This window comes from Sinocyclocheilus rhinocerous, unplaced genomic scaffold, assembly GCF_001515625.1.
Source record: "Sinocyclocheilus rhinocerous isolate Xijiao unplaced genomic scaffold, SAMN03320098_v1.1 scaffold1309, whole genome shotgun sequence".
Classification (NCBI taxonomy): Eukaryota; Metazoa; Chordata; class Actinopteri; order Cypriniformes; family Cyprinidae; genus Sinocyclocheilus; species Sinocyclocheilus rhinocerous.
The window spans coordinates 559,703-574,208 of NW_015634493.1; the positions used below are offsets into that span (position 1 = coordinate 559,703).

General features: G+C 40.3%; 1 protein-coding gene and 1 long non-coding RNA gene across 3 annotated transcripts; both read left to right on the forward strand.

Moving 5' to 3' along the window:
• Positions 1-2,124: 2,124 nt before the first annotated feature.
• Positions 2,125-5,838, forward strand: LOC107745701 (hornerin-like). Of its 2 annotated transcripts, XM_016559627.1 has the most exons (4): positions 2,125-2,218; positions 2,303-2,355; positions 2,474-4,108; positions 4,622-5,838. In XM_016559627.1, exons 1-4 carry the CDS (start codon positions 2,199-2,201, stop codon positions 5,737-5,739), a joined length of 2,826 nt encoding a protein of 941 aa, XP_016415113.1. In that variant the 5' UTR covers positions 2,125-2,198; the 3' UTR covers positions 5,740-5,838. The 2 variants fall into 2 exon arrangements, with proteins under 2 accessions (XP_016415113.1, XP_016415112.1); XM_016559626.1 differs by having other exon boundaries at positions 2,474-5,838.
• Positions 5,839-7,887: 2,049 nt separating this feature from the next.
• On the forward strand, positions 7,888-8,165 carry LOC107745705 (uncharacterized). Its single transcript, XR_001640622.1, has 2 exons — positions 7,888-8,016; positions 8,129-8,165. It is a non-coding gene; the product is annotated as an uncharacterized LOC107745705 (long non-coding RNA).
• Positions 8,166-14,506: the final 6,341 nt, after the last annotated feature.

Here is a 14,506-nt window from a genome sequence, read left to right on the forward strand (position 1 = left end):
CGGATAATAAGTTTTCCATCTTTGAATATTGATCTTTCCGCTGGGGTGACGGCGACTCATGTGGCGGCGAGGTCTGTCTCGTTGTCATGCGGCTTGTCGAAATCCCCTTAAAATAATTAGATGTGGAGGTCGACATCTGCTATCTAGGGCACCTTTTTATTTCACAAATATTTATGCTCACCAGGGACGCTAGTTGTAATAAAAATGTGGAGTGAATATGCTCGGATAAATTGAAAATATTGGTGGGCCTACGGAGCTATACAACTATGCTGCCATCTTCTTCGGCGATCCCACGTGACTCGCATTTATTTTTAATAAAAATGAAGGAAATAATCAAAAAGTTGAAAATAAAGTATTGGGTAGGGTTACGGTAGGTGTAGGGAGGGCTTTTGTCCCAGTAAGGTGGCATCCATTTAATAATCATAATTAAAATTTACACTCAATATGTTATTATTGCATACTGTTTTATAATGTTTTTTTTTTTTTATAAATTTGCAATAAGTAATTAGCAGAATAACCTGGTATTTTAACATAGTATAAATAGAATCTATAGCTATTTGCACTAAGTGTAAGTAGCCTCTATCGCTAATAAGAAAATCTGCTATTTTCACTTAGTGTAAATAGCATCTATTTCTATTTGCACTGTGTAAATAGCCTCTATCGACCCCCCCCAATTTCAGATCAGATGTTTATATCATGTAAACTTGGCCTTAATGTAAATCCTGTTTAATCCTGTTTTGTCTGTCAGTCTGAGCCAATGATTTGGCCTGTAAAACCATCCTGTGTGAATCTCTGCCCTCATTAAAGAGCTCATCCAACTGCTTTTAATTGCAGGTTGTTAGATTAGGCCAATTTTTGCTGACTTTATTTGAGTTTTTATCCTGGATATGTGACCTCTTTAATAAGTATGGGAATGATGGATGTATCATTCACGATCACGTCCACTCGCTTTAATTAATGTGGTCCTTGAGCTTTTCAGACAGAGTAACTCTGCCCAACTCTTGGGGACAGGAAGAACTCTCTTATTGTGATTAAAGATCCATAAATATTAATAAGCAGTCGAGACACACCACATCTGGCTTTGAGCCGAGAGCATAGAGTGGCCATTATGTTCCTCACACACAATTGCATAATTCCAGCGGTCCCATGATAACCTGATTGTTGTGTTATGGAAAGCTTTTAAACATTTCAACACATCTCCCCACAATAGCACATTCAAATATTTACTGATGCGTTAACTGAAACATATGACAACCCCTTGTTCATAGTCATGTACAGGTGCATCTCAATAAATTAGAATGTTGTGGAAAAGTTCATTTATTTCAGTAATTCAACTCCTACAGGTACACAGAGTTTCATTACACTGCCTAAAAGATTGTGAAGGTTCACTTTAGCTTAGCATCAGTATTAAAAACAGTAGTAGGTTTCCAGGTGTCAAAAATAGCAGTGTTACACATAGTAAGTCAGTTAAAGTTTTCAAGTGTTTAAAATGAAGTCAGACACTTAATATTGTGGAACTAATTAATTGGACCCTCCTGTGCATAGTGTATATCTACAATGGCACTGTTAAGAAAAAAACAATGTTTTTCTTTTTTTTTCTTTCTTTTGTGTACTGTGAGTTATGCATATGCAGATATTTTCTTAAACCTTAAGAATAGACAATGCATGTAGGTCTACTATGATAGCGTATAAGCTCAGTTAAAATCCTTCAAGCAATTTGCACTGTTGGTTTAAAGGATTTGCAATGTCTTAGTATAATGGGTAATATTTTAAAGAGTCCAATGTTGAAACACATGAAATAAAGACTTTTGTGTACAAATGTGCATTTATAATGTGTCTGCCAGGGTGGTCTAAATATATGTCTGTAGTGTGCTGATATATATATATGTTTTTTTTTTTCTTTTTCAGGTAGCCACATAAATATGCTTTGTGGCGCAGTCCTTATGGGGTGTGTAATGGCTGCGAATGGATGAGACGGGTGATTGTATTTAATTACTTGGCAAATTCAGTCATCAAATATCCAGCTAAGTGTTCACAGGTGAACAGTATTTTATGTAATTAGACATGTGAGCTGATTGGACAAACAGGCTTATAAAAGACAAATGCCTGCTTAGCTGTTCTGGTTGTAGTAGTTTTATTTTGTTTGGAATAGCAGAATCACTTCTCGACAAAGCTGTTTTGTTAGTGTTTTTTCTGCTATGGGTCAGGGGTGGAAGTGGTTAGTTACATTTTTACGTTTTATTTTGCAGTGTTCTCAGTTACATGTGTTATACAAATTTGTTATCTTTTTCTTTCTCCCTAGGGTCCACTTATTGGTTTTCTTGATTTTCTTGAAACATGCTGTTGGATATGAAGGTGAGCGTCACGTTGATCAAATGAGATTTATATTAAGTTATGGTAACAAACAGTTGTAGTTTCTATATATTTTAAAGATGTCAATACTCTTCTTATTCATTGTGCTTATGTTCTCTAGGTTGGCTTTCTCAGAATGTTCAGCCTCAGAATTGGTCTGTCCACAAGCTCTTCTCCCCTAGGGAAGTCCAGTCTTCTGTGTTGGAGGCTCCAGTGACTGGAAGCATTCCTGTTGAAGAAGTGGCCTCTAATATGTTTGCTGGGAAGAGCCCAAATGCCAGCAGGCCTCTATTTTCCCTTTCACGTCCGTATGTAAAAGGAGGTTTTTCCAGCAGCTATGGATCTATGTCTCATACCCAAAGTGCACCAAGTGTCTTGGACAGCATTTCATCACTGCTACAACTCCAGGGTTCCTCCAGTCCAAATGCCCAGAATGTATTTAACCAGTCTACTAGTGGGCAAGGTTCCTATAGCCAGTCTTCTCAGTATGGCTCTGGACTGCAAAGAGTTTCTGCTGAACTCTCTTCCACACCAGTACGAGGTGGTAGTTCCAGTGGCTTCTCCATCCTGTCAAAGCTTGGTCTCTCACCTCTTGATGTTTCTGACCCACCCACCGGTGATCAAAGCTCCTCAAACATGTCTACAAGCGCTCAGAGCAGCTCTGGCCTTCAGTTGGGAGGAACCTCTAGTCTGCTTTCTGCACAGAGTAGCTCTTCCACAGGGTCCTCAAGCAGTTCCCGCCATTTCTTTACTTCTACTTATCAAGGCAGCTCTGGGTCACAACTGGCAGGAGGTTCCAGCCGGCTTGTTTCTGCAAGTGGTTTGTTCACCCAGTCTCCAAGTACTGAAAGTCCGGATACCCCTGGGTCCTCATATGCCAAGCTCGCTGCCTCACCCCTAGATTTTAGCCAGTCTACCACTGATCAGAGCTCTTACAGCCAGTATACACCAAGCTCAGAGAGCAGAGTTGGCACTCAGCTGGCAGCTTCCCATCATCCTGTACCTGGACAGGGTAGTCGTTATGGTTCATCTGTCGAGCTTCAAGATACGACTAGCCAGCATGCTCAAACTTTTTCCTTGGGTGCAAAACTGCCTCTGTCCAGTCAGTACTATCAAGCAACTCAGAGTGGTTCTCTATCTCAAAGCCGACTATCTCCGGAGCCTTCAGCCTCAAGGACCCAAGGATTTCAGGCAGTGTCACAGGGATCTGGTACATCACAGAGCAGTTCTTGGTCTCCAAGTAGGTTCTCTTCACTGTCTTCTGCAGGAGGTTCTATCAGCTCTACTGATGGCTCTTCTGTACAGTCTCAACATGCCTCCAGCCAGAATGCCCTGGCTTCTTTGGATGCAAAAGTGCCTTTGTACAGTCAAGCTGCTCCAAGTAGTTCCTCTCTGTCTCTGAGCCCTCCAGCTCAATGGCAGTCTTCCTCTAGGTGGTTGCAAAGCTTTCAGGCATCTGGTACAGTGGCATCACAGAGTAGCTCTCCATCTCAAGGCTCCAAGGCTCCCAGCAAGTTCTATACCCTTACCTCAGCAGTAAGTCCTGGCCAATTTGCCTCCAAAAAGGAAGGAAGTGGCAGTTATAGTGGCTTGTCCATGCAGTCTCAAAGTACCCCAAGTCGGTATAGTCCTGGGTCCTCTGCATATGCCAAGCGTGGTGCCTCACCCCTAGGTGTTAGTCAGTTTACCAGTGGACCAAGCTCTTACAGCCAGTATACATCAAGCTCCCAGAGCAGGGCTGGCACTCAGCTGGCAGGCTCTAGTCACCATGCACCCATGCAGACAGGAAACGCGTTTAGTGGTGGCTCATCTCTCCAGATGCAAGGTACCTCTAGCCAGTATGCACCTTCTCCTTTGGATGTTAAAGTTCCTGTGTACAGTAAGGCTCCAAGTGGACCCTCACTGTCTCGGAGCCAACCATCTCAATGGCAGCCTTCCTCTAAGTGGTCCCAAGGTTTTCAAACCTCTGGAACGGTGACATCACAAAGTAGTTCTCCCTCTCAAGGTTCCAAGGCTCCCAGTAAGTTCTCTACCCTTACCTCAGCAGCAAGTCCCACCCAATTTGCCTCCGAACAGGAAGGAAGTGGTGTAGATAGTGGCTTGTCCAGCTGGTCTCAAAGTGCCTCAACTCCGTATAGCCATGGGTCCCCTGCATATATCAAGCGTGGTTCCTCCCTGCTTGATGTTTCTAGGCATTCTGCCAGTGGTCCGAGCACCTACAGCAAGTATACATCAAGCTCACAGAGCAGGGCTGGCACTCAGCTGTCAGGCTCTAGTCCTTATGTGCCTGTGCAGTCAGTAAGCACCTCTACTGATGGCTCATCTCTGCAGCTGCTAGGTACCTCTAGCCAGTATGCCCCTTCACCCTTGAATGCAAAAGTTCTTGTGTACAGTCAGGCTGCTCCAAGTAGACCCTCATTGTCTCGGAGCCAACCATCTCAATGGCAGACTTCCTCAAGGTGGTCACAAGGTTTTCAGACCTCTGGTACAGTGGCATCACAGAATAGCTCCAAGGCTCCCAGTAGCTTCTCTACACTTACCTCTGCAGCAGGTCCTGGGCATTTTGCCTCCAAACAAGGAAGTGGCATATATAGTGGCTTTTCCAGCCTGTCTCAAGGTACCTCAAGTCCGTATAGCCCTAGGCCCTCTGCATATGCCAAACATGATTCCTCTCTCGACGTTTCGAGCCAATCTACAAGTGATCCAGACTCTTCTGGCCTGTATGCATCAAGCTCCCAGAGTATGGCTGGAACTCGGCTGGCAGGTTTTAGTCCCATTCCTGTTCAGACAGGAAGCACATTTACTGGGGGATCATCTTTCCAGTTTCAAGGTACCTCTAACCAGTATGCCCCTTCTGTGCCCAGTCAATACACTCTGGCTTCAGGTGGATCCTCCTTGACTGGCTCAGAGGCATCTAAAAAATGGCAGCCTTCAGCCTCCACTTTGAGCCAAGGGTTTCAGGCCTCTGGTACATCTGTACATCAGAGCAGATCTTCCCCTCAAAGCTCTCAGACTTCTAGTGGATCTTCCTTCCTGCCAGCCCTGAGCCCTTCTGTGGATTCTGTGGCCCGGGGTAGCCAGAGTTCTATCTCTAGTCCTCTGAGGATCTCAAGCTTCTTTGGTGTAGGACAACAACCCTCTAAGCTCTCAGCTCCGGCTGCTTCTGGCTCCCAAATCCATAGCCAAATATCTCCTGGTCTGTCTGCTTCAGTTCAACACCCCTCAGACTCCATGACTTCATCTCTTGGCTCAAGTGTCCAAGGAGCTTTACAAGGTATATTCTCTGGTCAGTCCAGTTCCACCTATGGCCAGAAACCTTCAGGCTATTCCAAACCATCCCAAAGCTCCTCTGCTACAGGACGATACTTCTCATCTGTCAAGGGCTAAGGGACTGCCATGTACGTTTGTGCTGTGGAATGTCAGCGCTAAATGGTGTAAAGCTGTGCTTTTAATCTAACTTTGAAGCAATAAATTGTTTAATATAAATGTTTATTTGTGGTGTTTTGAACACTTCAGTTTAAATGCCAAACTTGCTGCTGCAGTGCAGCCTTAAATCGGGCTACATGCCTCATCTGAGTGCTTTTTGTTCTCTGATTTACTACTTATGCCATTTAAAAAGGTCACCTATTTTATGTATCCCAATGGTAGCTTAACATACTGGATAATTTGTGGTCCGTTAGTTATACCTGCAGCACACGTATTAACGTGTTGCCACAGCTGGTACAGTAACATGAAAAAAATCACACGTTAAAGGGTGGTTTTGGTGTAACCTTGTTTGAAAGGGCAAAATCTTCAAGTTATACACTTACTGCCTCGCTAAAGTGAATATTTAAACCTGGGAATGTGGAACAAGTTTTTCGTTATACCTGCAGCACACGTATTAACGTGTTGCCACAGCTGGTACAGTAACATGAAAAAATCACACGTTAAAGGGTGGTTTTGGTGTAACCTTGTTTGAAAGGGCAAAATCTTCAAGTTATACACTTACTGCCTCGCTAAAGTGAATATTTAAACCTGGGAGTGTGGAACAAGTTTTTCATTCTCCCATGTTTCATGTGTGGTGTCCAATCTATTCCGACTCCATCCAGCATTTAAAATGTGTGGTGTGGAAACTAGCGTAACTGTTCTTTGCCCTGTCTTTACTATTTCAGAGGGTCCTAATTCCCAGAGGGATTCTTTCACACAAATTCAGCTTTGGTTTAGTGTGATTTCTTTGCATGAGGAATGTGTATTGCTAAATTGTTACAATGTACTGTGTACATATTGCAAAAATAAGAACTGCAAATGGTAGCGTGTATCTAGCCTCATCAGCTGTGATTCTAAGTAAACGTGAGTAGTCACTATACTGTACTTCCTGTCAACTTTTTCGATTGACATCTGTCCTTTCACCCTGAGGGGTTTGACCCCTTGACCTTGGACCACCCATGTTGCTTTCACCTTTGACCTATTAATAATCTCTGGGGTCAATATGCCATAGGGTTTTAGCATATTTGGAATTCCAACGTTGACCCGTGACCTTTTAATCATCTCTGGCTGTCAGTGTGACATATGATTTCAGTATATGTGGAATGCTGTCATTGACCCGTGACCTCTGGGGGTGCAATATGAAGACCGATTGATTTTGAACCTTAACGGGCCAAATCTGAAGCCCCCAGGCTCATTTTTGTAATTTTACATCCGGCTGCATCTGTTGGCCACATGCGGCTATCCAGCCTCATTCCATCTCATGGTCACTCTACTTCCATGTGAGGCAAGAAGGTATCAGCCAAATCTAATGATGTACAAACAATATCAAAATAATTTAAGGAATACACCATTTTAATTCCACATATACTAAAACCCAGTGGTGGGCCGTCAGGGCCAGCAAAGCCTTCTCTGCTGGCCTAAACACTATCAGAATCACTGATTTAGTTTTAATATATTTTTCCATGAATGTGTATTAAATTATTTCCAATAGTCTATTCTCTTCAGTTCATAGCTTTTCTGTTGGTTGCACTGCTCCCAGCAGTGTATGTTTATATTAGAGATTTTATCCAATCATATTTCAGCAATCGTGTTGCCAGGGTCAAAGAAATCTGCCTTAAGGTCTTCAGAATCAACAGTGCTGGCGTCTGTTAGCTTAAATTAATGGCAATGAAACCGTTGCTTTAACCAATCGGATTTCGAGTTGGCAACACCAGGGCCATCTAGCTGGCTAACGATAACGTCAGCATTTTCTCCTCCTTTGATTGGATGGTCAGCGTACTAGCTAGCAAACAGCATCACTGTAAATCATTTTATTAAAACTTAGTAAAACTTTTTTTACTGTTTCTCAGGTTTAGATTTTTAGTGCATTTTGAAAAAATATTTGCCTACTATATTTAGTAAATGTAAAAACAGTAGTCTAAATGACTGCGAAAAACAACCACACACCTTGTCGGCACTGGCTCTGTGAAAGACTCGTGAAGATGAAAAACCACTAGAGTATGGTAGGTTAATTTTCGTTTTTGACTCTTTTATCGCTTGATGCGTTGTATACTGATGTTATTTGCGCGATATAAAGCCAGGTTTAAGTTTCCGCAAGAATATCTCAGTTTCCCGAGTGGAGCTGTATTAACCGGTCTTTTCCTCCGGCCGCAGCACCGCTGGCAGAGGCAGACCAGCGGGGAGATGAGAGTCACAGAGGTACGTTAAAACACATCTATACACTTTTCTTCATCGTCTTGTATGAATTATTTTAATGTTACATGCTCACTTTCCTAGTAAAGCTGTGCTAACCAGTATTTTCCTCCCGCAGTGCGCTGGCAGACCGGCGGGGAGACTCGTGAAGACGATTTGTCTTTCAAATGTAGTGAAGTTAAAGTCATAAGTTCCCAGAAAAAATAATACTCAAGTAAAGTACAAGTACTCAAAAAGTGTACTTAAGTACAATACTCAAGTAAATGTACTTAGTTACTGTCCGCCTCTGGTTATACTGCATTACTGTGTAATATTTATGGTTTCTATATAGCCGTGGCATCGTTATGATGGTATGAAGAGATGGATTAATTCATGTAGGACGCCACTGAAGGCCTAGGTGTAAAATGCACGGCCCGCCACTGCTAAAACCATATGTCATTTTGACAGCCGGAGTTAATTAAAAGTTCACAGGTCAATGTTGGAATTCTAAATATGATAAAACCATAAGGCATATTGACTCCGGAGATTATTAATATAGGTCAAAGGTGAATGCAATGTGGGTGGTCAAAAAGGACATCATCAATCAAAAAAGTTGACAGGAAGTCCTGCAAAGTGACTACTAACATGTTTTGCATCATAGCTTTTACCTGTCATGTATTTCAGCTGATTGACCATCTAGGATAGTAGAGCTGTTATCCAAATAGGCATGTTATTACTGTGGCAAGGTCATATGGTCACTAGTCTCAGATTCAGACAGCCTGCCCAAAGACTGTCTACAATCTGTTCACTGACCTAATAACTGAATTTGCCAAGGTTAGTTGCAAAAGATATTTAAGTTTTATTTGAGGAACTCAGTAGAAAGACAGGTACACAGATTTACAAATTCTGCTTAGTTTTTGAGTCATGACTGTGAGCTAATTCATTACTTTTGGTATTATTGACCTTTTAGGGTCAGGCAGACTTTACCCGTCTCTTTCAGCAGTTGACAATTTATGTTGCATCTTTTGCTTTCCTCTCTCTCTCTCTCTCCAACCTTGCACAGCTAGTGGGTCTTTGGGACCACCTGCATAAATATCACTGTTTGAACACTCAGCAGAAGAAATCACAGGGGCAGAACAGATCAATACTTCCATTTTCTTCTTGTTAAAGAAGGCACTAAAATGCATTTTTATCTCCTCGCCGGAGATGCTTGGTCCCCTTTTATTATCACAAATAACGACAACAAATTCCACTCAATGTGTACCATCTCATTTTGATTGGATTACCTTGAAGCAATACGATTCAGCGTTCAGCTCCATGACCGTGGAGAGGCTGGCAGCCCCTGGACTTGACAGAGCAGAGTCGGGTGACTAGAATGCAGTCAGGTGATTGACTTATAGATGTGGATCCATGTAGTGAAGCATGTAATGAGCTCCACAAACCCATCAGCAGTGCAGCGACTTTGATCTTTAGAGGAAGTAAAGATATGACCAATGTTGGATACAGGCTTTTCACGACTATAATGATACCTGACTCCCTGAAAATCCTTTCATGTGTTAGAGACAGCACTGAGGTGAGAGGAAATGACTCTTCCACCGTTTGTAGTGCATTTAGAGACAGCCAAGGAGGTCTAGATGGTGGTGTGAATGTGTATGTGAGCACACTGTGCATTGCTGCATGTGTGTCCATGGTTTATTATATTCATGTGGAAAATGGGACAGAACCTGACATCATTTCTCAAAATGAAGCTAATCTGCTCTGGAAATGACGGTTTTGATTACTGTCAGTGTTCAGAGGACAAGCTATATTACCTGTAATTTTTATGATAAAAGAGATTGCTTGGTTTTGGTGAAATATGATTACATGCAAAAGTCCAAAAACAGCTATTAAAATGCAAATTGCTGAATGATGTTTACAATATAAAAATCACCTATAACATACCAAGCCTTTATGGAGTATAGTTACAGCCGATATTTACAGCGGCCTTGTTTCCAGAAGAACATCTCCTATTTATTTTCTCCACAGAGAGAGAGAGAGAGAGAAACAAGCAACTGTCTTTTTTCTATTTAGCATATAATATTATGCTTCATATCAAAGGTACTAATACCATGAAGCATTGCCAATGACTTAAACCAATAACAACAGTACAATATGAAAAATAACTTTTAAAAATGAATTAGCAATATAAACTATATATATATATATTTACACAAATTATTTATGGGACAAATATTTAATAATGATGACATCTAAAATTTGCATACTAGGCAACTAATTTACTGCTATGCTCAATAGTCACTTTCTTGCCACATGATAAAAATACACTCAAAAAAACTTAAATATCATATCATAGTTATTTATTTTGATATATAGCTGTGTATTTCATGATGTACAGTAACCCTGTCAGTTTTGCAAAATAAACATATTCAGGATGATACAAGACCTGGTGACCCTGTTGGGGTGTATTTTGCGATAATGACCATGCTTGTACATTATCCCACTTAATATGCACAGTCAGATCTGTTTGTTTTAAGCTGATAACAAAGGTTTTATTTAACACTCTTCAGCTTTTTTTTTTTTTTTTTTGTAATTTGTTTCATCAGTGGCCCTCAAAACACAGAATAACCTCAACGGAGACTCTCCTCTTTACATTTCAATCATCTCCCTGCTTTTATTTTTGTCTTTGGAGAATGCTAGAATTGCTTTTGAGATGAGAGATGGATTTTTCTCTAGTGTTAAAGCAACCGTTTAGCAGGAATCGAATTGGAAGTGGAGAAACCCGCTGGAGAAAAGAGTAAATAAAAATAGAACGTTGTGTTTTATCTGTCCTCTGGTAAAAAGTGTATTATATTATAGCCTACGCTTGTTCCATTTTTTTTCTTACCACTGTATGGCGCCAGAGACTGTGCTGCAAATCAGTTGTAGTACCACAGCTGACCTGAAGAGAGCAGTAGAGACGCTGCTGCTTTTCACTGCATACGAGCCGCCGCTGCTTCTGCTTCTTCATCACAGTTTGTACACAGTATCAGGAACGCTGATTACCACAGCTAAGGATTTCATGCTACCCTAGATATTGCAGTCTATAGTGTCTTCTTTATCTTTTTAAGTTTTGTTCATGGTTTTTAAGCATGTCATGCAACCTGTCCATGTCCAATTTGCCGAGTGAAATTGGGACCAAAACATTGTTTGATTGAATACATGGTATTTTGAAGTCAACAACAAACGATTTAGGAGGCGTTTTGTCCTCACTTTTAAAAGCTGATAAGTGTATTTGTATCCTAATTAAGCCTAAATATATAATTGAGTGAATTTTATCATTTTTATTTAGCATTGTGTAATAATTACGTGTTTTTAATTTGTGTATCTGATATGTTGTTTTATTTGCATTGGAATATTTAACCTATTAACATGTTTATTTACGAATGTCTCTATACAGTGAGTCCAACATCATCTTTAATGATCCACCACGAAAAAATGTCTTCTACAAACTTCATGTTGGAGAATTTTGGTCTTTACTTCCATTCACTGCTGTTTGTAAAAGGTGAGGGAAACCAACAATCATGCATTTATTTGTATCTCATAATGTTGGCCATTTTGACTATATTTTCCACAGCTTATGAAGTTTTATATGCAAGAGACTTTGTCTCTTCTAATAAGACGTCACAAACGTCTATCATAAAAGAAAGTCCTTTGTAAGTCCTAGAAACTGTACAACGCTCACAGCCTTCAAAGCTACGTTCCCCTTCCTTGTTCTAATGCAAATAAACCTACATCTTTGATTTTTACTCTACAAATCTACATCTTTCAGACAGAAAAGCATTACGCAGCACAACTGTTTTCAATATTGTTAGTAATAAGAAATATTTCTTGAGTAGTAAATCAGCATATTATATTGATTTCTGAAGGATCATGCAACACCGCAGAGTGCGCAGACTGGAGTAATAATGCTAAATATTGAGCTTTGAAATCACAGGAATAAATTACCTTAAAATTTTAAATTATATTCAGATAGAAAATATTTTTTTTGTAATAATATTTTATAATATTTCTGTTTTCAGTACATGTGGAATATTTTCTGTTCCTACCGCAAATTTTACAATTTTTGCTTTTGCCTTTATGATGCAATTTTGGGCCTAAATAGCCTTTTTTCACTTTGTCTTTGTCGTATAGAAATAAGCAGCTTGAATATTTTTTCAAAACATTATCCTTTTTGTGTTCCACAGAAGAAAGAAAAACAGGCCATTTTGACTATATTTTCCACAGCTTATGAAGTTTTATATGCAAGAGACTTTGTCTCTTCTAATAAGACGTCACAAACGTCTATCATAAAAGAAAGTCCTTTGTAAGTCCTAGAAACTGTACAACGCTCACAGCCTTCAAAGCTACGTTCCCCTTCCTTGTTCTAATGCAAATAAACCTACATCTTTGATTTTTACTCTACAAATCTACATCTTTCAGACAACATTGAGTTAAAAGCAAACTAAAGTACTTTGCTTTTCAAGTGTGACCCCTCTTCATTATGTATAAGATCTTCTAGGTGCACTGTGCACTTTGTCAAAGGGAATTTGACTAAAGTAAAAGTGTAAGTAAATTTCAGGAGATTGGAGGTTGTATAACAGTAGAAAGACAAAGTGTGACCTACTATAAATAAAAAACAGAGAACATAATTATTGTAAAACATCTTGATTCTCCTGTGCTTAATGTGACATCTAAGCTGGTGTGAAACTCATATATTTGAATTGTACCGTTAGTGTGAAGAGTGTGAAACAGAGCCTCATATGCAAGATTTTCCCTGCCTGAGGTGTGTTTGTTTCTCAGTGTGTTCATTTCTCCGTTTGAACATTTAAATGTTTTAATCAGTATGTAATTAGCAGCAGGGTAGTAGTACTGAAAAAAAAAATCATAACATTTCATAATATCCATCCATCCATCCATCTGTAAGGCCTATATAAACCTTCTTAAATATGTTTACACTTTTTTTCAGAACGTTTTCAAAACATTATCCTTTTTGTGTTCCACAGAAGAAAGAAAAACATGGGTTTGGGACGGCATGAAAAGGTGAGTAAATAACGGTGACAGAATTGTAAGTTTTGCCTGATCAATGCCCCGATGCATTTTTATCCAGCAATTTATTCTGGGGCTTATATTTGCTGTTTAATGCATTTTTGCTTCTGTATGGGTTGCATTTTTAGAGCATTTCCTGAGAGCTTTACCTCATATTGTTTTTCCAGTGCACGCCGTGCTCACAAGGTTCCACGCTGGCGGTACAAGAGCATGTCATTGAATAGAAAATAACCATAGATCGTGCTCTTCCATTCCCAGTGGGAATTCATCACACATCTTTGGTGTGCAGACACCTACGGAGAATTCAAAGCTTTCCAGAGGAGAGTCCGAGTCCCCCTCCTCCACTCAGATTCCTGTACGCCTTGTATGACACATGAGGGGCCGTCTGATGGAGAGCACAATGATGTCAGCGTGAGAGCTGGGGAAAGAATGTTTAGCCACAAACAAATCAATTCATGTTCTGCTCCCATGCACTTCCTGTAGAAGCCTCTTTGAAATGTCTTCTCCTTGAACTAACGTGCTCCCAGTGGGGAAGGGGAGTGGATGGCAGGGTTTTGGGTGCGACGGACCATGGAGATGCAAAAGGGCTTCAAAGAACCGTTGTTGCTCAGAATGCAGAGTCGAGATCTCAGGAATGCTGGGAAGGAAGCCTGCAGGGGTGCAGGTGGAAAATCTTATCAATTTGATTGAGCCTTTTCTGTCCAGACAGTATTTCTTGTGCGAGACAGAAGATGCAAGTCCTAGATGTGTCAGCGATTGAAGGTGTTGATTAGCAGAACTCATTAATGGTGGCTTTATTAGCAGCCACCCTTTTAAAGAGCAATGTTAAAGCTTCTTGAATGCTCACACTTAGGTGAATTCACAAAAAAGATGTGCTGCTTTAACACATCACATTTCAGTGCAAGAAAACTACGTGTTTTTCACCACCAATTACTCAAGTCATAATTCCTTAAAGGAATAGTTCACCCAAAAATTTACTCACCCTCACGCCATGCAGTATGCTAATGAGTTTGTTTCTTCATCAGAACAGTTTTGGAGAAGTTAAGCATTACATCATTTTCTCAGCAATGGATCTGCAGTGAATGGGTGCCGTCAGAATGAGAGTCCAAACAGCTGATAAAAACATCACAATAATCCACAAGTAATCCACACCACTCCAGTACATTAATTAATGTCTTGTGAAGTGAAAAGCTGCGTGTTTGTAAGAAACAAATCCACCATTTAGGCACATTAACTTTAAACCATCGCTTTTGGCCAAAATTCCAGTCCATAATAATGTTTCCTCCAGTGAAAAAGTTCATCCCCTGTTATCTTCTCACAATAAAATCCACCAACATATTTGTTTAGAACAGTTTTGGACTGTTTTTGATTGTAAACGGTGCTTAATCTGTGCATATTTCTGTCCTGATTCAGACGAGATGACATTTTCACTGGAAAAGTGCAGTCCTTTTTC